We start from the raw sequence: 23,143 nt of genomic DNA, 5'->3' as shown, positions 1-23,143 counted from the left end.
AATGGACTCTCAAACATTCATAACTGGATATTTCATCTATAGTGGTGCTACTTTTATGTACTTTTACTTTATAATCCATTGGAAGCACAGCAGTTTAATATTTCTCCAGTAGGGGGTGCTATACATGCACGTTTTCATTGGTGTGCGTCATTTGAAAAGAAGAAACTGCAACTGATGTTTGTGTTTGCAGCCACAATATGTCATAGGTATTTTGTGTTACTCAAAAATAGACTTTAATATTTAATAAGCAGATAAACTCTGACACAATTAAAAAAATCAAATTATATCGGTTACAAAAATCAAATCTGAAGGTGCACAGAGAATCACATCGTAGCGCCCTGAATGTTCCAAAATCACATGTGGACACAGGCCTGTTGGAAGTGTGCTGGAAGGTGTTTTGAAGCTAATGGCGGAGGACAGAGCATTAACACCCTCCTCACACACGATCTCTCCTGCAGCTATATTCCCTCGAAGATCTTCCCCAAGACCAAATGACACTCCAGTTACAGACTCAAACGCAATGCATTCACAGAGAAACCTGACCCACTGCACAGCGCCTCGCCAATGAAACGAAATTTCACACGTGAGCACATCATCTAAACAGCTTCAGGGCCGTCTGCTGCCCTCAGGAAATTATTTTAAACACCGGCTGCAGAATAAGATCCAAATCTTCAGAGAAGGCGATGAAGGGTTAGTGATACACTGCAGAAATGTAATCAGATAAGAGTCTCGGTTCTAGAAGCGCCACTGCTACGGCTCCAAATGAGAAATGTGGGATATTTGAATCATATTTTTAATAACTGCAGAATATTTAATACATAGCTTATTAGTTGGTTATTTTTTGTTTGTTTGATAAAAATTAATCAGGGATTTCGGAGGCTATTTAGATAAATATATTCATACAAAATTGTGATTATTTTAAAATGGTAACGTCACATAAAAAAATATCTCCTTGACTTTCAAAGAAATGTGATGTTAAAAGATTTCCAAATAGTTCCATTGTAATAATCATCACTAATGTCCTCACGGTGCAAAGGGAAACAGACATGGAATTGTTCCAAAAGCAACCATTAATTAATTAATTCATTCATTCATTATCTGTAACCCTTATCCAGTTCAGGGTCGCGGTGGGTCCAGAGCCTACCTGGAATCATTGGGCGCAAGGTGGGAATACACCCTGGAGGGGGCGCCAGTCCTTCATAGGGCAACACACTCACACACCTTTTGAGTCGCCAATCCACCTACCAACGTGTGTTTTTGGACTGTGGGAGGAAACCGGAGCACCAAGAGGAAACCCACGCAGACACAGAGAGAACACTCCTCACAGACAGTCACCCGGAGGAAACCCACACGGACACAGGGAGAACACACCACACTCCTCACAGACAGTCACCCGGAGGAAACCCACGCAGACACAGGGAGAACACACCACACTCCTCACAGACAGTCACCCGGAGGAAACCCACACAGACACAGAGAGAACACACCACACTCCTCACAGACAGTCACCCGGAGGAAACCCCCGCAGACACAGGGAGAACACACCACACTCCTCACAGACAGTCACCCGGAGGAAATCCACACAGACACAGAGAGAACACACCACACTCCTCACAGACAGTCACCCGGAGGAAACCCACGCAGACACAGAGAGAACACACCACACTCCTCACAGACAGTCACCCGGAGGAAACCCACACAGACACAGAGAGAACACACCACACTCCTCACAGAAAGTCACCTGGAGGAAACCCACGCGGACACAGGGAGAACACACCACACTCCTCACAGACAGTCACCCGGAGGAAACCCACGCAGACACGGGGAGAACATACCACACTCCTCACAGACAGTCACCCGGAGGAAACCCACGCAGACACGGGGAGAACATACCACACTCCTCACAGACAGTCACCCGGAGGAAACCCACGCAGACACTGGGAGAACATACCACACTCCTCACAGACAGTCACCCGGAGGAAACCCACGCAGACACAGGGAGAACACACCACACTCCTCACAGACAGTCACCCGGAGGAAACCCACACAGACACAGAGAGAACACACCACACTCCTCACAGACAGTCACCCGGAGGAAACCCACACAGACACAGAGAGAACACACCACACTCCTCACAGAAAGTCACCCGGAGGAAACCCACGCAGACACAGAGAGAACACACCACACTCCTCACTGACAGTCACCCGGAGCGGGAATTGAACCCACAACCTTCAGGCCCCTGGAGCTGTGTGACTGCGACACCTACCTGCTGCACCACCGTGCCGCCCCAAAAGCAACCATATGAATTTTTATGTATTTATTCCGTGGTAAACTATATGGGTTTATCGTTGTATAAATGGACGTTTCCTCACGGTTATTCCTTTTGCACAACAGCACTATTCTGAATTATTTAGATCTCAGTCCATATCCACAGTCTTCTCTGTTTGTTACCTGTGTTTGTGTCTAAGTGAAACTCCCCTCATGCCCCTAGTGTACGCCTTCACATCCCTGCATCTGTAGGAGGACGCTGCATGACAATAAACCTCTTCTGAATCCTGACTCTCTTTTATTAACTCCGTCCCTAAACGCGTACCTGTGCAGTAGACAGTTTTGGCGACGGTTGCCATGACGATGCTGGCAAGGCCAGTCCCAGCCCCCAGCTCCAGCACTGTCGCGTCTTCGAAGACGCTTGGATTCGAGAGGATGAAATCAGACAGCAGGAAAGCTCCCCTCCAGATCTGCAGAGCACAGAAGACACAACTTCAGATATACAGAGAAGATTATCGAGGCTCGGTTTACTGCGGACGTGTTCACGCACCTGCTTTCCCACATCCTCCAGCGGAGTAGCCATGGTGTGCTCTGTGTAAAGCAAAACAATACATCAGAAAAGTTTCAGAAATGATGCACACAAGCAGTCAAGGCTCTGAGTCAGTGAAGCGTCTGCTCTGAAGTAAATTGGATTTTGTAGGAGTCTGATTTAATCCAATAACAGTCACAGAAACCAGATTTCTCGATTTATGGAGCCCTTTTGAAATAAATGACTCTGTTACAGGTCTAGCTCTACCTCAATGTATATTCAGAACTTTATAGACTCCATTTTATCCGCCATTCCAACTTTGCCTGGTATTACTGGGTTAGAATCAAGGGAAATGTCAATGCCCAAACATGTGACTGGAAATTGAACAGGTTTATAACACGGAAACCAATAAACAATTGGTGCACGTCGTGCAAAGTTAATAAGGAGGAAGAGCCTTTTCTCACAAAGCTCCTCAACTCTGGAATAGCCTCCGGTTACTGTTTGGGGGTCAGACACACTCTCAATCTTTAAATCTAGATTAAAAAATCTACCTTTTCAAACAAGCTTTTGGTTAATCATTCACTTTCAGGTTACTCCTTCTCTATTGGTGTTTTTGAGCTGGTTTTCATATTATCACTGTTCTGTATTAACCCGGTCATATGACCATAGCTACAGCTCTTTTAGTTATCTATCTGGTAACCGCCAACACGCTGTCTGTCGCTGGGTTCTCTTGCCTGACCCGTGGAAGCTTTTTTCGTAGGAGAATTTTGCCCGTTCTTTACCAAGACCCTACTAACCTCTGTATTTTTATTTGTTCCCTTTGTCTGGTTTTCTTTCTCCTGTTTCTCTCATGCTCTGAGACGTCCTGCTGCTCTCCAGGTGTTGCCCTGATCCAGCCCCTGTGTCCTGTACAAGATCCTGGCCTTGTCTCATCTACACTATCTACACCTACTTTTACCTCACACAGAATCCCTGATCACCTTCTCCTTCCTCAGACTCATACATCACTAATATACTACATTTAAATTACTATAACCCCTTCATCTGTCATTACTTCACTTTCACTTCTGTTCTGTTCTCTGTTGTGTCTCCGGTGTCGACCCGAGGAGGATGGGTTCCCCGTATGAGTCTTGGTTCCTTCCAAGGTTTCTGACTGAACTTGACTGAATAGAACTCTACATGTGCAGACAAAACAGAAATGGAAGATATTGCAGATACTATGGAGGTAAAAGGCTAACAGCCAGATGGATGTGAGCTCTGGTACCAATCGCGAGGAAAGACATGAACATCAAATCCAATAATTTCTAAATGTGCATCCTAACTTTAACCACAGCCTGGTATTTGTACTCAACCAAGTCAAACTGTCATCTCTGTTCCTCTGCTGATGCTCCATAGGCTGGGTTCCCCACATGTGGGCGGTCATATTTAAAATAGATTTAATTACATCTGTTCCACTAGGTGTCAGTATAACAGCTTCTTCTGAAGATGTAGAAGAATCATAAGTAAAACATAATAAAAGTCCCACTATCCCTTAAACACAGAAACCCTTTTACCAATGGTGATGGTGTCCTTGGACCACTCTTCCTCTTCCTCTTCCTCCTCCACTTTCTCTCCAGCCTGGCTGAGGATGACAGGGTGAATTTTTTCTCGATCGCTCTCTGAGTGTGAGGCTTTTCTGACCACGTCTAGATCTCCGTCTTCATCCAGCAGCGAACACAGGGTCGTTTCCTCCGAGGCCTGAACATCCTGAACTTCATCCTGCCGTAGAATCCTGAACTTGGACACAAACACTGCACACAAACATTCACACTGTGAAACAAGGCCACACCACCCAGTCACTTTACTGTGGGGCGCCTAAGTCAGAAAACGTGGGATAAAACGGGCCATTGCGATTCTGTTCCAGTTCTGATGTCACACGCAGAGACTTTAGAAATGTCCCGCCCCTCGTTGGGATGTATTTTCACATTGGCACTGCTTTTCACCCTTGGTGTGGTGCGTTTGGGCAGATGTCAACACCACTATCGCACTCGGGTACGGACCACAACTATCACACGAGAACCCTGAGAGGAGGTGGTCTCTGCCCGGTCACAAATGTTGTGTTTCTCATGTTGGATGCAGCAGGTGTAAACAGAGAACTTCTTAAAATGTAGCTGTTAATTGAAGATACAGAAGAAAAACTAGTCCAGAACAGAACCTTCTTCCTGTATTTTCGATCTTGCTCCCACTCCTAACAGGTCTGACCAATCAGCGTGCTGAACGTGCTGAATCAGGAACAGGTGCTGAAACGGGACGTTCTGAACAGGGGGAGGATGCTGCTGTAAGGGCTTGTGGTGTTTTGACCAACGTTTCATTAAGAAAGGGGGACGAACTATTCATTCATGTCACCAGGCACCAGTCCTTCGCAGGGTGACACACACTCATACATTCACTCACACCTATAGAGAAAACCCACACGTGGAGAATAAGGGGAAGAATGAAGTCCATTTTAATGGAAATCTATGTCAAAATATTTTATTGCAAGCAATTTCAGAGCAATGCGGGCTCCATACCGGTCCGTTGTGGTGAAGAGAGAGCTGAGCAGAAAAACAAAGCTCTCGATTTACCGTTCAATCTACGTCCCAACCCTCACCTATGGTCACGAGCTTTGGGTAGTGACTGAAAGAACGAGATCGCGGGTACAAGCGGCTGAACTGAGTTTTCTCCGCAGAGTGTGTGGACTCTCCCTTAGAGACAGGGTTAGGAGCTCGGACCTCCGGGAGAGACTCTCCTCCACGTCGAGAGGAGCCAGTTGAGGTGGTTCGGGCGTCTGGTTCGGATGCCTCCTGGACGCCTTCCTGGTGAGGTGTTCCGGGCATGTCCAATGGGGAGGAGGCCCTGGGGCAGACCAAGAACATGCTGGAGAGACTACATGTCTCGACTGGCCTGGGAACGCCTCGGTATACCCCCGGAGGAGCTGGAGGCGGTGGCTGGGGAGAGGGAGGTCTGGGTTTCTTTGCTCCGACTGCTTCCCCCGCGACCCGGACCCGCATAAGCGGTGGATAATGGATGGATGGATGGATGGAATTTTAGAGCATTCATCATGGGATGTTCACACAATGGATGTTTCCCAGAGTTTTGTTGTACATTTTGAAGTCAACCAATCATCACAGAGAAGGAATATGTTAATCGATTATTGTTCAAACTGAGTGGTGGTGACAGCTCCAGGTGGAAGTCACAGTCACAGCACCACTGTAAGAAGATCACCTGACTTTATCACTTTTTTATTTATATATTTTTGATTGCTTTATTGAGCCTGGCTGTTAATGGCTCATGTGTCAGACAGAAGGAGTGTAAGGAGATTCACGGCTTAATTACACTGATGACCGATGGGGTGTATTATAAAGGACCAGAGTGACTTACACTGACTTATGAGCTCATTAAAGAGCTGCTCCAAGCCTCAGCGAGGAACAAAGAGAAACACGTCTGAATCTAAAACATATTTGATGAGATCCATGTGCTCCATGATCTTTACTCCAGCTTTGGCTGATTTCTACTTTTCCATGTTATTCATTCATTCATTATCTGTAACCCTTATCCAGTTCAGGGTCGTGGTGGGTCCAGAACCTGCCTGGAATCATTGGGCGCAAGGCGGGAATACACCCTGGAGGAAGACAGTCACCGATACAAACACAGACAGTCGCCCGGAGGAAACCCACGCAGACACAGGGAGAACACACCACACTCCTCACACACAGTCACCCGGAGGAAACCCACACAGACACAGAGAGAACACACCACACTCCTCACAGACAGTCACCCGGAGGAAACCCACGCAGACACAGGGAGAACACACCACACTCCTCACAGACAGTCACCCAGAGGAAACCCACACAGACACAGAGAGAACACACCACACTCCTCACACACAGTCACCCGGAGGAAACCCACGCAGACACAGAGAGAACACACCACACTCCTCACAGACAGTCACCCGGAGGAAACCCACACAGACACAGGGAGAACACACCACACTCCTCACACACAGTCACCCGGAGGAAACCCACGCAGACACAGGGAGAACACACCACACTCCTCACAGACAGTCACCCGGAGCGGGAATCGAACCCACAACCCCCAGGTCCTTGGAGCTGTGTGACTGCGACACCTACTTTGCTGGTACCACCGTGCCGCCCCCAATTTGCAAGAATTTTGCAAATTTGTATTTGCAGAAACCTTGCAAATACAAAATCAGAATTGAAAATTAATCTTGAGTTAAAGCCAGTGTGTAGGACTGAGGGTGTTCCATGAGTACAAGTGAAGTGCAGTAAACAGACACACGTTTTCATTACTGTATAATCTCCTGTCACGACCACACATTGTGTTTCTGACCTTCTACTAACAAGCCCAAGTGCCATACTGCACTGTTAAGTTTACTAAACTGTTAACTGTAGCCCAGAATAGACCAACCAATCACTGGCTGTAGGGAGGGCCTTATGTGTGATTACACTCAGGCATCAGCTTAGAAAAAGAGGGAAGGATGGATATTCAGCTGGTTGCACTAGGGATCTCTAAATCTTACACACTGCAGTTTAATTACAGTCTAAGAAGCTGAGTTACGTTAAGGTCCGGGCTGTGGGGCGGTCGGCCCATTGCTCTGAGAAACAGCAGCAGGGTTTTTGTGTTTTCTTATCTTTTTCTTCGCAGCTCCACGTCCTTTCAGACCCACACAGTTGAGTTGGCGTATAATTGTTTAACGCTTCCTTGTGTATTGTTTGTTTTCCTGTCTGTATTTTGTTTTATTATCGTATCAACACATCTTCTAGAGGCTGGGTTCATAAGGTTTAATTATTTTTGATCTGAGGATAAACAACAAATAAAAGAACAATATAAATGATGTCATATTCTTCCTGACTGCGAGGTTTACAGAAGGAGTTTCTCCTTGAGGTGAAGGTGAGTCACAACAGCCGTCGAGGATCATGTTGCTACGTGGAGCTTTATCTAATTACATAGCAACCACTCACGTTATCAAGGGGGCACACTGTAATATTGCAAATATCGCTCTAATAACTGAGATGCCTGCAGACGGACTCAGAAATGCATGCTGCATCTCACTGTGGCTGATTCCTTTCTCAGAAAAAGGGTAAAAAACGGATTTAAATTGCACTTTATCTGCTCTGAGAATGCTGTTATTTTCCTGAAAGCTCTTTGTACTGAAGGCAGTTTCTTCTAAATCCTGAAGCTGGATGATGCGAGGAGGATAATGGGCTGTGTTCTATGCAGCTGCGCTGACACCGACCTCAGGGGGAGACCTGTCCTAGCTCCTCCTGAGGGTTTTGCGAGGATTAGGAGGGAGAATCAAATAAACGTGTTACAGCACTCTGTCGATAACAAATCACAGTTTGACAGGTTTGGTTCATTAATAAACAAGTAAACTTTGGTTCAGTGTTTAGAGAAGGTCCTATTCCTCATCGTAGTTCAGTCTTAGGAGCTGGTTGCATTTTCTGCTTCCTGAGTAGCAGACCCAAACACAGTCAGTCATTCTGAGTAAGTGGCCGTGCTTAAAACTAGACGTTAATTATCCAGCATCAGCATCTAACCTCAGTAAGGTTGGTGTGACTGCACTGTAAAATATTTCCATAGATTATATGGTGAAAAACTGCAAATTCATATTCACAAGTGGCCGAGGACTGGGAGGAGCTGGGACTCACAGGGGGGCTCCCAGCATGCCGTGTGGCTCCATATTTTCTGCGATTTTCTGGGTTTTTCTTTTTTTGTTTGTGGCTTTTAATTTTGGGTTGCATTAGGGGAATTAGTGTGTGCATTTGTGTGTGTGTTTGGTGTTGATGTGGGATGAGATGTGTGTTGGTCTGGTACATTCATCATCAGCCTGTGTTTGAGGCCTGCACTTCTCTGCACTAGACCCTTATAAGCCCTGTATAAATGCTGCTACAGTTGTACTGTAGTGAAGAGGCTGGATGAATAGCCTTTCTGCCATATTCTGTGTTTTCTGATTTTCCTGAACGTCGGGTCGTCGCGGCTGATCTGAAGGCGCCAATTGGTGTGAGACGAGGTCCTCAGAGAAAAACAAAGCAAGGTACACGACCGGCAGGTGGTGAAAGTCATTATCTGGAACTGGTTTCTTATTGGGCTCCTAGTCTATGTATCTATATAACACTCCGTTTGTGTGATGGAAGGTAGTATATTGTTTAAATGCCCTGGTGGTGTGTGGAGGCGTAATTTATTCAGCATACAGTTCCCGTATGAATCAAAGAGGACTCATAAATTGAGCCTCAGGTTTCTTTAGGTGCTGGAAGGCTCTGGCCAAACATAAAGGAGAACAAGCAGCTTTCTAACACTTATTAAACACTTAAGCAATAAAACTGAAAAGTGAGGGGAGTCCAGCTTTTTAAAATTAAACACCTGGGACGTCCAAACATCATCAGACAGCTCAGCGGCTCTTAATATTTAATGCTGTTTACACTTCATTTACGCATGAAATTTGGGAGTAAATTTAAAATAATAAAAATAACAAATTAACATCAGAAGATAATGTAATAACTGCTATTGCTATTAAATTTACTACAACAAAGATCTATTACATTTCTCTAGGAAATTCTTTCAATATTAAGATTCATTAAAAATGCAAAGATCCTAAACCCTGTAAATGAAAGGGGAACACTGCCCTCTACATTTGAATAGTGGTGATTTCAATATTCCTCAATAAGCAGGGAGTTAGTGTTCTCCTCCGAGCATGCTGAGCTCTACGGAAGTTGTGTTAGCCGTAGTTCAAAAAGAAGCAGTGGCTTAACATGAGAAATTCTGAATATGAACAATTAAAGAGTTGGTATTACGACAACGCCTTAGTTCTCTTTCACACGACTAGATTTTAGAGTTGACCGATGCTCAGATGACTGCACTCTTACCTGGCTGTCCTACACCATTGAGCCGAGCCATGAGGTGATGAATGTTCGGCAGTAAAACGTGCACATCCGAGAGCACTGTGTCACTCCTGAAGGTGACCTGGTCCATGGCCACCACTTCATGTCCTCTACAGCAAACACCTGCAGAGGAAAAAACATAAAGTCTATATTATCATTCACCGGAACAAGCCCTGTCCAGGATGTGATTCTGCTGTACGCCCAGTGAATGGATGGATAGACAGATGAAAGAAACATTCAAGTGTTGTTCTTCAGGCCCAAATCAATAGGAAGAAACACACACACCAACAGGACATTACAAAGTCTAAACTAATAAGAATATACACACAGCACTACATTACAAAATGAATTATACACACACACACACATATACATAGTATTTATGTTTTTAATCAGTTTATTACAAATTGACACATCTGAGGCAAATAAAAACAGAAATACACATTTATCCCAGATTTCCAAAGCAGCAGGAAGCCTGTGTTTGAACAAAAAAGGCATTAATCAGGAGTTTGTTCCCTCTTTTACTGCAGGTACAGCTCCTACAAAGGACATATCAATAGACTCTGGAACATTGCTGTGAGGAAATATAGCACTCTGACAACAGTGATGTCAGAAACCGATGTTAGGTGATTAGTTCTGGTTCAGAAACTCTACTCAAACTCATGCCAGAGGAAATGGGTGGAGAACACCGTCTCTATGAAGGAGGATTGGTGCAGGGCAGGTGCTGACCTCGGGTTCATAACTGAGGGCTTGTGTGTATTTTAAAGCACTCATATAAACTCTCATAAATTCGGATAAATCCAAAATAAATAGCATCAACGGAAATGTACTGACAACCCCTTTTAACGTCTGGGTTAATGTTGTTAACGTTATTAGCGGGACACGGCTGTATTTAAAGAACCCCCCGCTTTAAGTCGTTTAATACGCTTTATTTATTTTATTATATACTTATCATAAACGTTAGTTTACTCCGTGAAAAGGAGAACAGAAACATCCAGCTCTATTTCTGTGTTAAAAAGTAACCGCATTCCTTTAAATCACCTTTAAATATCGGAGGCACCCTTCAAACAGAGCTAGCCTAGCCACCAGGCTGGGTCCGGCAGACAAACAGTACCGTGTGAATCGAGATGGTCCGCAGAATCGTTCCGCATCGCAATTCAAGGAGAATCCGTCTGTTCTTCAGCGGTCAGGACCCCACAGGACTACATCAGGGCAGGGATGATTTGGGCGGGTTGCACGTCATTTTCAGCACTTCAGTGACACTGTGATATTATGACGTGCTGGTGTGAGTGGATCAGTCACAGCAGTGCTGCTGTAGTTTTTAACTGTCCACCAACCGAAAATGTCCAGCCAGCAGCATCCTATGTTCACTGATGAAGGACTAGAGGACGGCCAACACACACTGTGCAGCAACAGGTGGACCACACTGTTTAAAAACTATTAGTCTCAGCCACAGACGCTGACAGTGAGTCTGATCCCTTCAGTGCACAATTCTGACCTCACTGTCAGGATTCGGCCAGTTGCATTCTGATTGGCTGATGTCCTAACGCATATTCACACTTCTGTGGGTCGTTTTGTACTGGCTCTGCTACTAGTCCAACGTGAGGGACTGCCCCCACACGTCATGCCAAAATATCAGACATGTGTGACTGGTACTTTCTTTTCCTGTTGTAGTAGGGGGTGAAAGTAGTAAGCTGTGAAAGGTACCAGACTACAAAGTGCTTCTGACAGAATTACAGTGAGTGCAGAAAAAAAGAGGTCATTTTAATGCTATAGCATTAAATACTTACCTCACCACAGAGAGAGAGAGAGAGAGAGAGAGAGAGAGAGAGAGAGAGAGAGAGAGAGAGAGAGACCGCCAGACTACTCTATGCGCACACTGCCCCCTGCTGTTACTATGTGCACACCGCAGTAACAAAAAGAACCCGTGAAAGAGGCTGAGACCCGGGATCATCACTCAGAGCTGTGTGTGGAAGGCGAAAGGACACAGTTTGCACAGACTTCTCTCAGACCTGAGCACTCACTTGTCTCTGAGGATGAGGATGACCCTGGGTGGCCTGGCTGTGTTTGTGGCCTCGTTCGGGCTCCTGAGCTTCGTGTGCTTGGTCCTGGCCATTGGAACCGATTTCTGGTACATCATTGACACCTCGAAGAGAGATAACAACTCCTCTGTCTCACTCAGTTCTCATTCAGGACTCTGGAGAACCTGCAACTGTAAGTGAATTTACTCTTCAGGGCTGGGTCCTTGTTATTAGATTATTGTCTGATATCTAGGTTATTGTTAATGATACACTGTTATACTGCATTTTATAAACACAGTTGTCTCACACACTTGATTATACTGTTTAATAAAGTGCCATCTTACAGTTACACTCTAATACCACTTTAATGTTACACACTGAGCTGTTCTTTCACAGTCTATAGCACTAATGTATACTCCGTTTTATTACAGTGGTGTTGAATTGTCTTTTACAGTGTGTTGGCTGGGGATCACATTATTGTCTTCTTTTCCTGTGCAGTTCAGAACCAGTGCTGGCCGTTTATGAATCCTTTTAGAAATGGAGGGAACTTCACATATTCTCAGAGACAGATACTGAGTAAGTGTCTCAATCGTTTGCTGTCATTACTAACTACACCATTAATAATTAGATCAGGGCTGTCATGCGTGGTGCAGCAGTGGTGGTGTTTCTGGGGTCCGTGGTGTCATTGTGGGTGAGACGTGCGGTGCGTTCTCCTTGTGTCTGTGTGGGTTTCCTCCGGTTGCTGAGGTTTTTGACATACAGTATAAAGCAGTCCCGGAAGCGCAGGAGGAGGGACATAATCCTGATTAATGTCCAAATACTTTTGACCCCTTCCCCTTGTCTACGATAGCCACAAGCCCGGGGGTCTGAACGACTAAGAACGGTGGTGTAACAGATTGTACAAGTTTCTGATGGAGGCATTTCACACCGGATTGATTCAGGAGTCACACCGAACGAGAGCTGGGAATCACCCGGAGAAAAGAATCATTTCAAGAAAATGAGTTCTGCATTTTAGAAACAGCACCTTTTCACCATCCAATCAAATCTCCATAGATACAGTAATGCCCCGCCCACAACACCCCACGCATGCCTTTTTTTTTTGTTTGTTTGATGCGAATCTAACACTATTCCTCGTCCACACAGACTGCGCCGTGCTCTTATCCATCCTCAAGGGTGAAGCTTATTGTCTTAATGGCCACAGATGTCATTGACACAGACCTCCAGGTTTTATTGATCGGCTGGAAGCACTGCCCTCAGACTCACACTGCTCCTGTGTGAAAAGACCTGCAGTGTTCCTTCCATTTATAGCTCTCACATCAGCGTGTGCTCTTTCAAAGAAGACACACCACATCTAACAACGTGTCCTTTTAAAAACACCCCTCATAATTAAATTCAACGACTGTAGACGCAGATTTTCTTTGTAAATAACCCATGACATTAGATTACATTGAAACGGGATGCTCACACACTACAGCGTGCGCTAGGAAGATATAGACCTCCCCAGCACTGAGCTGTGAAGCAGTGGATCTGTGTTCTCTGGACTGATGGAGATCAATCCAGTGCCTTAGGGATCCTTAGAGATCAGTACCTGACCTCATTAAAGCTCCTCATGTCTGAATGCCCTGTGTAAACTTTGAGCACATCCCTGGTCTGTGGAGCGGTGGAGAAGCTCTGTCTAGTGCTCTCTAGTGCTTTGGGATGCATTATGACCCTGAACTAATCATCCGATGTCAGTAAGTGACCTCACTATTATTTATGTGGCTGCTATCACTTCCTCACAGCAGGGTTCCAGCGTCTAGCTTTAAGAGTGACATCAGAGGAGACAGACTCCCTATTAATAACCCTCAGGTGAGCAGATGTCCGTGGAATCTTTGGCCGTAACAAATATTTACATTGTCAGACAGTGCATGAGAGAGAGAGAGAGAGAGAGAGAGAGAGACACAGAGAGAGAGACACACACAGAGAGAGAGAGAGAGAGAGACACAGAGAGAGAGAGAGAGAGAGAGAGAGAGAGAGAGACAGAGAGAGAGACACACAGAGAGAGAGAGACACACAGAGAGAGAGAAAGAGAGAGAGAGAGAGACACAGAGAGAGAGACACACACAGAGAGAGAGAGAGGGAGAGACAGAGAGGGAGAGACAGAGAGAGAGAGAGAGAGAGAGAGAGAGAGAGAGGGAGAGAGACACAGAGAGAGACACAGAGAGACAGAGAGAGAGAGAGAGAGAGAGAGAGAGAGAGAGATTATACAGATAGAAAAAGCCACCCCTTTGGCAGACATGTTGACCATAGCCTCATGTGTAGTTTCTCCACTGAACATCTGTGTTTCCAATAGGTCGATGGATGGACGTCTCCACTGACCATACAGGAGCACTTTTGTAGTTTTCCAATTATAGACTGGAGCCCATCTGCTGATCTGCAAACTGTTAGCTCCCTTTCACTCTGTCAATGCCCAAAACCCCCACAGGACCACCACAGAGCAGGTCGTACCTGGGGTCCTGACCACAGAAGAACAGGGTGAAAGGAGGCTAGCAAAGTATTCAGAGCAACAGATTGACCTCAGTCTGTAATTAGAGAACAACAAAGTGCTTCTGTACGGTCAGTGGTGCGGAGAGGATTGATGGAGTTTGTAGAAAAGAAAGAAAGAAAGAAAGAAAGAAAGAAAGAAATATAAATATAATATAAATATAATTTTTTTTTACCTGACCGGTGTGTGTGTGTGTGTACATATTTAATGAATGTCAGTCACACCAAACACACACCCACACTCACACTCACACATTCCTCATCTGTAAAGTGACTGTGAGCACAATACCGAGGGACTGGCCCGTCTCTGTGGGGTTCCCATGGATACGACAGAGAGTCAGAGGAGCGCAGCTGTGTCGAAGACAGCCGTAACAAGTGCTCCGCCATGATTTTCACAACTAATCTGGTTAGCCCACCTGCTGGCGAGCCCCACGCCGTTATTGTCCTCTTTTCCGCTAAAAAGCCCAAACTCCCGCTGAGCTCAGCTCGAATTAATATGCTCTATCAATTCAGGTTTCCTCCGGAGAGCGGTGTCACATCAGAGCGTTTGCAGAACCGAACAGAACTGACTTCCCTTCTCTTTTACCTACGTACAGCTGTGAACTTCAGTCGACCTCCAGTCATGGCGTCATTACAAGGAAACTGTGCTCAGGTCATGTTTCCATAGATGTAGTGTATAAACAGTTGATAAGAAACGTGGACGAGAGACAGGGCTGAACAACGTGGCCAACGTTAATGCCAGGATATATTTCGGTTGATACGATATTACAAGCCCAGGGTTCTGACCCATACATTCTGAATACGGCTGGATAACAGATGATACAAGGTTCACACCAGAGTGATTCTCACATGAACTGGGATTGACCTGAGCTCTGTATCAGACCAATACAGCATTCCCTCAGTGACCACCACTGGACCATGCTCTGATTAAAATTAAGGCTTTTCTATGCACCAACAGCCTACAGCTGTCTCCTCCTACAACCACTCGAGCTTCAGTTAGGGGCTTCTGTCTTCGTCTGTTTCACAAAACAAGGAAAGACAGACATGTCCAGACACGTAAGGCCCAGTCAGTTTACAGTTAGAGTTTTGTATCGTGTACATCTCCAGTTTACAATCTGCAACAATGAACAATTAAAACCAATCCTTTCATGGATAAAGAACAATAACGAGGTCAACAAGAGGGAAGAAACAAAATGGTGGATAATTAATTGTTTTTAGGAGGGTCTTATGGCTGATTTAAGACACGGGTCAAAACCGACCCATAAACATAAGAGATGGTGACAGAAAGATAACACAGGAGGAAGGTTAAAAAACTTCAAACAAATGAAATCAACCCAAATCAATCAAATCAGATCCGGATTCATTTAAATGTCGAATGAATCATTTCAGGAAATGTTCACCATCCAATCAAATCTCCATAGATTAAATGCCCTGCCCACATTACTCCCCACCAATCATCGTGTTTGACTCAGAAACGTATCAGGTTCATGTCCACTTTAGATGTCGTTGAAACACTGAAATAGATCAACACGGGATCTGAGAGGATGTGTAACAGGAGAAGATCCCCCTCACTGAGAAAAGGAAATAGACTCAAAAGAAGCACCAAAGTGGATTGGAAAATGATCCCCAGAGTCCAGACATCAACGTCACTGAATGGGTCTGAGATGAACTTGGATCAAGCAGAAACCGCTAGTCCAGCTACTAGGAATAAAAGTTACAGGTGTGTTTCTGGATGATTCTCTACTGAGAAGCTGAGAAGGGGTTAAGAGAGTGATACCGTGCCTCTCTCCTCAGCAGTCCTCCCTGCAGAGAGCGCAGTGGCAGGAGCTGAAAGAGAAGAACCCTGCTGCACTCCAGACAGAAAAACCTGAAGGCTCCTCTGAGCTGAAATTGTCTTTTGATCAATGATTACAATATCCTGTGGTCCAGCTTTGATCACAATGTGAAGAAGACGTCGAGGATGTCTCCACTGCAGAGCTCGGTCCTTACAGCAGCACGTAGCACCAAATCTGGGGCCCCAGGTACAGTGTGGGGCCCCTTCCATGCCCCTCTACACCAGTTATACCTTAAAGAATCCTCTACAAGCCTAAAGAGAACAACTGACAGGCACTGATCTAAATGCCTGTGCCTTTGGCTTTCAGCTTGTTCTCTAGAGATGACCACAAACGTAGATTGAAGGAGTTCTGCAGACTGAACCTGTTTTTCACAGATTCCCGTAGGTCTTCAGGTACAATGTGGAGGCAGTGTGTACAAGCCCTGAGCCCTCAACACCTGCTAAACCAAGTTGTAACCTTCACTTTATTTAAATGATCACAAATTTCACCTTTTGGCTGAAAAACCATGAGCCTGACTCTTGGCTAAACCTTATTTTACCCCTTTAAGAGTTGTTGGTACAGGTGTCCTGCCTAGTTGAACTATCTAGAAGCGCAGAGTTGTAATTCTCGTTTCTGCCAGCTGGTGTCGCACATGTTCGCTCGTTCTTTAATAGATTTAAACTCACTCTAAACATAACAGAACCTCATCGTCCATCAACAGCACGAGGAATCTGAACGGCTCACTGTCGTAGCGACTGAGCTTGAGATTGTTAGCTGTTAGCTTTCATTACTACAGTGTATTTACTGTTTGGGCCCCTTCAAGCCCTGGGTAGGCACGTCTACCACGACCTGCAGCCCGACTCCCCTGCAAATCTGATCTTCGAGTCTGCATTGGACTGTGACTCCCAGGCCATGCGCCAGCAAAGCAGAACTGAGCACTTGGGCTCCCCTCAGAGTGTTGAGCTGCAGGAACAATATGAGCAGCTAGTATTCTCCTCCACGCGTGTTGAGCTGATGGAATAGAACCAGCAGTTGGTGTTCTCCTCCTATTCTTCTTTGTGTCAAATTCCTTTTCTCTGTGTGAGGGCTTCCTGACAGCTCCATGTCCTTTCAGACCCATTCAATTAGGTGCTGAGAACACAATCACGCATGGATTGTTCCAGATCTTATTCAAGAGCTTGATTGTCTGATCGTTGATGATTTAGATGTTTGGCACGTGGCTAAGCAGGCAGTGTCACAGTCACTCAGTTCCAGGGACTTTGGTGTGTTCTCTCTGTGTCTGTGTGGGTTTCCTCCGGGTGACTGTCTGTGAGGAGTGCGGTGTGTTCTCCCTGTGTCTGCGTGGGTTTCCTCCGGGTGACTGTCTGTGAGGAGTGTGGTGTGTTCTCCCTGTGTCTGAGTGGGTTTCCTCCGGGTGACTGTCTGTGAGGAGTGTGGTGTGTTCTCTCTGTTTCTGTGTGGGTTTCCTCCGGGTGACTGTCTGTGAGGAGTGTGGTGTGTTCTCCCTGTGTCTGCGTGGGTTTCCTCCGGGTGACTGTGAGGAGTGTGGTGTGTTCTCCCTGTGTCTGAGTGGGTTTCCTCCGGGTGACTGTCTGTGAGGAGTGCGGTGTGTTCTCCCTGTGTCTGAGTGGGTTTCCTCTGGGTGACTGTCTGTGAGGAGTGTGGTGTGTTCTCTCTGTTTCTGTGTGGGTTTCCTCCGGGTGACTGTGAGGAGTGTGGTGTGTTCTCCCTGTGTCTGAGTGGGTTTCCTCCGGGTGACTGTCTGTGAGGAGTGCGGTGTGTTCTCCCTGTGTCTGCGTGGGTTTCCTCCGGGTGACTGTCTGTGAGGAGTGCGGTGTGTTCTCCCTGTGTCTGCGTGGGTTTCCTCCGGGTGACTGTCTGTGAGGAGTGCGGTGTGTTCTCCCTGTGTCTGCGTGGGTTTCCTCCGGGTGACTGTCTGTGAGGAGTGTGGTGTGTTCTCTCTGTGTCTGTGTGGGTTTCCTCCGGGTGACTGTGAGGAGTGTGGTGTGTTCTCCCTGTGTCTGAGTGGGTTTCCTCCGGGTGACTGTCTGTACCTCTATGGTGTTTTTCCCAGCCTGCGCCCAATTATTCCAGGACCAACGCAACCATGAACTGGATAAGCGCTTACAGACAATGAATAAATGAATGGATTATTTAGTTCGGTACCAGGTCTTGAGCAGTGCTTCTTTAGATCTATCGTCTACCTGTGTGTTGTGTGACGTTGTTAATGTTGACCTTGTGCCTTAATCTTCTCCATTACCACAGTCAGTAAAAGGTAGTGAGTGTGATATTATGGTGGGCCTAATGTTATCTAAACCCTCCGAGCAGAAGCTCCCTTTTTATCGCCACATATCTCAAAGATCAACACCACTATTAGTATCTGTGCACCACAGCAGCAGAAGCGGTTGAAAGCACGAGGGAATGCTGGGAAATAAGTCCCGAGTGAAATGGAGGAGGAGCGGAGTGCTGCTGTAATTGCTGCGGTGTCTGTAGAGCACTGATTGCTTCTGTAGAGCTCAGGTTGACTCATTTTCCCTTTTCTTTTCCATTTTTCTCTTTGCTTTTGTTTGCTCGGGGACATTTGCAGAGACTGGAGCTACAGAAACCAGGAATCTGCTCCTTATACATCACAGCCAAGGAATAGCACTCTCAAAAACAGCACAAATGACATACATCGGAGGCTCAGAGCGGGCTTTCTGTCGTCTGAAAAACAATGAGCACTTACAAAATCATTACAACTAAAAACCCACACAGCAGGCCACAAGCTAAAAGCCCTGAATTCAATCCTCCCTTTTATGTTTGCATTACATTGATTAATTATTCATTAACATTTCATCTCAGCTTTGAACACAGATCATAAAGTCTGTGTTACAGCAAAACCTCATATCTGTACTTTCTACAGCTGCCCTTCACATCATAAACATTCATCTGCTTTTGAGTGAGCTCTGCCCTTCAATTTATTTACATTTTTTCAGAATAACCTTTCATTTACTCGGGAAGTGAGAGTGGAGACCACCACCACTCAGATTTCTGTGAGAAAACAAGCTGAAATCTAATCCTTTAGATAATTCACTGAGGGTCAATATGTTACAGCATTCAAGTAAAGGGACCACAGAGGTCTGATATATGACCACGCCTCTCACCTCACTGATAAATACCATCATCTCTCTTGTGTTATGTGTTGGTCCCTGTCTGCTGTACCTCTGTACCCCTCTGTTGTCCACTCTCCTTGTTCCTGTCCCTTACGTGTAAATGTCCAGTTGCTCAGTGATTGCTGCCCCACAGATGATCTCTGGTCATTGTCCTTGTCTTTGTGGACTTTTGAGCCCTGTGTCTTTCTTTCTTCAAGGTGCAGTATGTAATACTTAATCTGCATTATATTCTTTGTATCACTGTTTAAAGTCTCAGTGTTGGTTTAACTTCGTCCTCCCTGTTTCTATGTTGTGTGTTGTTTTTGTTTGCATTCGGTTTGCTTTGCATTGCTCAGTCAAGTGTGTAGTTTACATGTCAATTGTTTTAGTTCACTCTCCTGATTGTGTTTTGGGTTTGACCCCGTTCACACAGATCCAGATATTTTAATTAAACATTTAAAAAACAAATTCAGTTTTGGCGGCATGGTGGTGCAGCAGGTAGGTGTCGCAGTCACACAGCTCCAGGTCCTGGAGGTTGTGGGTTCAAGTCCCACTCCGGGTGACTGTCTGTGAGGAGTGTGGTGTGTTCTCCCTGTGTCTGCGTGGGTTTCCTCCGGGTGACTGTCTGTGAGGAGTGTGGTGTGTTCTCCCTGTGTCTGCGTGAGTTTCCTCCGGGTGACTGTCTGTGAGGAGTGTGGTGTGTTCTCCCTGTGTTTGCGTGGGTTTCCTCCGGGTGACTGTCTGTGAGGAGTGTGGTGTGTTCTCCCTGTGTTTGCGTGGGTTTCCTCCGGGTGACTGTCTGTGAGGAGTGTGGTGTGTTCTCCCTGTGTTTGCGTGGGTTTCCTCCGGGTGACTGTCTGTGAGGAGTGTGGTGTGTTCTCCCTGTGTCTGCGTGGGTTTCCTCCGGGTGACTGTCTGTGAGGAGTGTGGTGTGTTCTCCCTGTGTCTGCGTGAGTTTCCTCCGGGTGACTGTCTGTGAGGAGTGTGGTGTGTTCTCCCTGTGTTTGCGTGGGTTTCCTCCGGGTGACTGTCTGTGAGGAGTGTGGTGTGTTCTCCCTGTGTTTGCGTGGGTTTCCTCCGGGTGACTGTCTGTGAGGAGTGTGGTGTGTTCTCCCTGTGTTTGCGTGGGTTTCCTCCGGGTGACTGTCTGTGAGGAGTGTGGTGTGTTCTCCCTGTGTCTGCGTGGGTTTCCTCCGGGTGCTCCGGTTTCCTCCCACAGTCCAAAAACACAAGTTGGTAGGTGGATTGGCGACTCAAAAGTGTCCGTAGGTGTGTGTGTGAGTGAATGTGTGTGTGTGTGTGTTGCCCTGTGAAGGACTGGCGCCCCCTCCAGGGTGTATTCCCGCCTTGCGCCCAATGATTCCGGGGAGGCTCTGGACCCACCGCGACCCTGAACTGGATAAGGGTTACAGATAATGAATGAATGAATGAATTCAGTTTTGCCGTCCTGTCCACATGAAAATGGCATTTTAGTTCACTAAAAATGGAGGTTTTCGAAAACGCTCTACAAAATGGTGGTTTTCTAAAAATGCCATTGTCACCGTTCTCGTGTGGATGAGAAAAACAGATATTTTGGGAAGCGCTGACGTCACACAGTGTGCCTCCTCTCAAAAAGAAATTCAAATAGCTCCTTACTCCCTATAACAAAGTGCATAAGTCATTAAACTGCACTGTACATGCAGATAGCGCTAGATTTCAGACTCCCATGTAAGAATAAATAATGTTGTTATATTAGAAATATATAATGCATTATTAAGATATATATAGTGCACTACATAGGGACTATGGTGTGATTTGGGGTTAAGCCTGTGTCTCGCATGCTTCCTGGTGTTTTGATGTCTCTCTATAAAAGGTATTATGGCCCCCTACTGGACCGTTCGTATTCGTCTGGACAGAGATATATTTTCAAAAATGGAACTCTGTGAACGGGGCCTTTGTTTATCATTAAACACCACCTGCGCATTTGCAACCCGTCTCACTGCCTTCGCATACACCGTGACACCTCCCTTCCACGACTGCTTTGACGCAGGGGTCCGGCTTCCATTCTCACAACAAAGCCCCCACAAAACTCTTCATAGTCCACCTCTGTAATCTCACCTCGGATGGATGTGCGTGTTGCAGTGAGGGTTTGATGGTACTCATCTACGGCAGGTAAGGTGCTGATGCTGGATGATTAGTTCTGGTCACACACACAAACTCCATCTCATCCCAAAGGTAACGGATACAGCTCCGTCACTCCAGAGAATATCTTTCCACTGCTACAAACCAGTTGTGTTTAATCCTCCCTTGTGTCTCTGTGCAGATATGCAGGGGGCTTTTATGGTCCTGTTACCCCTCAGTGTGATCCTCTTGTTTATTGGGGGGATGCTGGGGGTCATGAGCATTCTCTCCAGAGCCCTGCCGCTGCTGCTGACTACCGGTGTACTTCTGCTGTGTGGAGGTGAGTCTGAACAGCCTTGAGTAATCACACACTGATTACACTCTCACACACACACACACACACACCAACACACACACACATTCTACTGTCTGTAAGTGACCCGTGAGACAGGAATGAACTGCTTTAATAGTATTGCTATCTAGCTCTTGCTGGATTATTTCATCAGCCACCAATCCAAGGAAAGTTTGAACCTCTTCAAAAGGTTATGGCTTAATTTAACGAGCTGGAAAATTCATTCTCACTCCAAAACATCTCCAAAGAACCTGATCGATCTCCATCACTCCAGAGTAGAGTCCCACAGCCCGAAACTGGCATGGTGGCGTTAGGCTCATGTGTAGCTGCTCCCGAACATTTCCCACTTACCTGCTGTTTGTATTTATGAGGTGTTCTTGCTCTTTCTCCGTCCAGCTGCGGTCACTTTGGCAGGTATCTGTGTGTATGTGGCCTACTCGGCAGCCGCCTTTAAAGAAGCCGTGTGTATCTCAGGACAAAAAACCCTGGAGAACATCAACATCTACTTCGGCTGGTCCCTTGTTCTTGCAACGGCGTCCTTCATCAGCGAGCTGCTCGCCGCCGGAGCGTTCCTGATCGCCTCGGCCCGCGTGGGTCAGCTCACCAGACGAGACGAAGACAGTTACCCAGGAGAGTGAGACACAACAAAGAAATCAGACTAAACACACTTCGAAAACCACACTCAATGTGAGATGTTTCAGAACTTACAGTTCACCTCTGAATATTCTTCAGCAGGTCCGTGTGATTCCCCCAGGAGCATCGCTTTCCTGTTGTTACGTCTTAAAACAGCACTTTGTTTAAAGGCATCTGTGTATATTTTGAATGAATTCTTAAACATGAGTCTAAAATGGTGTAGGGATTTGTTCCTTTACTCTTTTCTTTAATTCTCAAATCAAAGAAGAACACCTGAGGAGGTTTGTCTCCACAAATAACATTCCTTTCTCACAATTTAAAGCAGCTTTAACTCAGAAGGCAGTGGTTCTTCAAATGTGTTTTATGCCCCTTTTGGAAATCTTATTTTTAAAGTAATGTTTGTATATAAATATTTGATGTCACATCGTAACAGATCTGGAGTTCTGAGGGGTGTGAAGACACGCTTGAAGAAGCAAAGTGTAGAACTAATAATAAAACAGACCTGTACTAGTTTAAAAGTCGTGCTGTTGTTGTAATGGAATAAATGTCTCTTAAATAAAGTCTTTGCATATATTCAAATCATTTATATTACTTTGCTTTAAATACTCTCTAAAGACTCAAGTTCATGTCACTCACACACTCGCACCTGTGGACAGTTTCACACACTCACCCAGCCATTCACACCTGTGGAGTGTGTCACACACACTCACTCACTCAGTCAGTCACACACACCTGTGAAAAATGTCACACCCAGAGGAAACCCAAGCAGACACAGAGAAAACACACCGCACTCCTCACAGCTATGTTCTAACGCATCGTGTGAAGCCCTCCCTTCTATAAAACAACAGAGACAA

The 23,143-nt window shown here is 45.8% G+C and overlaps 2 protein-coding genes across 4 annotated transcripts in view; one reads left to right on the top strand and one right to left on the bottom strand.

Annotated features, from left to right (window-relative positions):
- Nucleotides 1-11,876, bottom strand: part of mettl22 (methyltransferase 22, Kin17 lysine) — an 18,340-nt gene extending 6,464 nt beyond the window's left edge. The window contains exons 1-5 of one of the 3 annotated variants that reach the window (XM_066641848.1): nt 11,740-11,876; nt 9,701-9,838; nt 4,352-4,588; nt 2,820-2,860; nt 2,595-2,739 (exon numbers count right to left, since the gene is read on the bottom strand). In XM_066641848.1, coding sequence (XP_066497945.1) covers nt 2,595-2,739; nt 2,820-2,860; nt 4,352-4,588; nt 9,701-9,806 — 529 coding nt within the window. In that variant the 5' untranslated portion in view covers nt 9,807-9,838; nt 11,740-11,876. Of the gene's footprint in view, nt 1-2,594; nt 2,740-2,819; nt 2,861-4,351; nt 4,589-9,700; nt 9,839-10,756; nt 11,257-11,739 lie in introns of those variants that run through there. The other 2 variants (XM_066641846.1, XM_066641847.1) reach the window with 2 other exon arrangements.
- LOC136664588 (transmembrane protein 114) lies at nt 11,635-23,143 on the top strand. The gene is made up of 4 exons (XM_066641849.1): nt 11,635-11,929; nt 12,235-12,312; nt 21,507-21,644; nt 22,053-23,143. The coding sequence occupies exons 1-4, from the start codon at nt 11,752-11,754 to the stop codon at nt 22,292-22,294; spliced, it is 636 nt and encodes a 211-aa protein (XP_066497946.1). The 5' UTR covers nt 11,635-11,751; the 3' UTR covers nt 22,295-23,143.

Source organism: Hoplias malabaricus, chromosome 13, assembly GCF_029633855.1.
Source record: "Hoplias malabaricus isolate fHopMal1 chromosome 13, fHopMal1.hap1, whole genome shotgun sequence".
In the NCBI taxonomy this organism is placed as follows: domain Eukaryota; kingdom Metazoa; phylum Chordata; class Actinopteri; order Characiformes; family Erythrinidae; genus Hoplias; species Hoplias malabaricus.
This window is presented reverse-complemented; position numbering and strand designations above follow the sequence as displayed.

Coding starts and splice junctions, on each gene's coding strand:
- LOC136664588 (XM_066641849.1), top strand. CDS start 11,752: ATGAGGATGACCCTGGGTGGCCTGGCTGTGTTTGTGGCCTCGTTCGGG. Junction 11,930..12,234: donor ACTCTGGAGAACCTGCAACT/GTAAGTGAATTT, acceptor TTTCCTGTGCAG/TTCAGAACCAGTGCTGGCCG. Junction 21,645..22,052: donor TGTACTTCTGCTGTGTGGAG/GTGAGTCTGAAC, acceptor TTCTCCGTCCAG/CTGCGGTCACTTTGGCAGGT.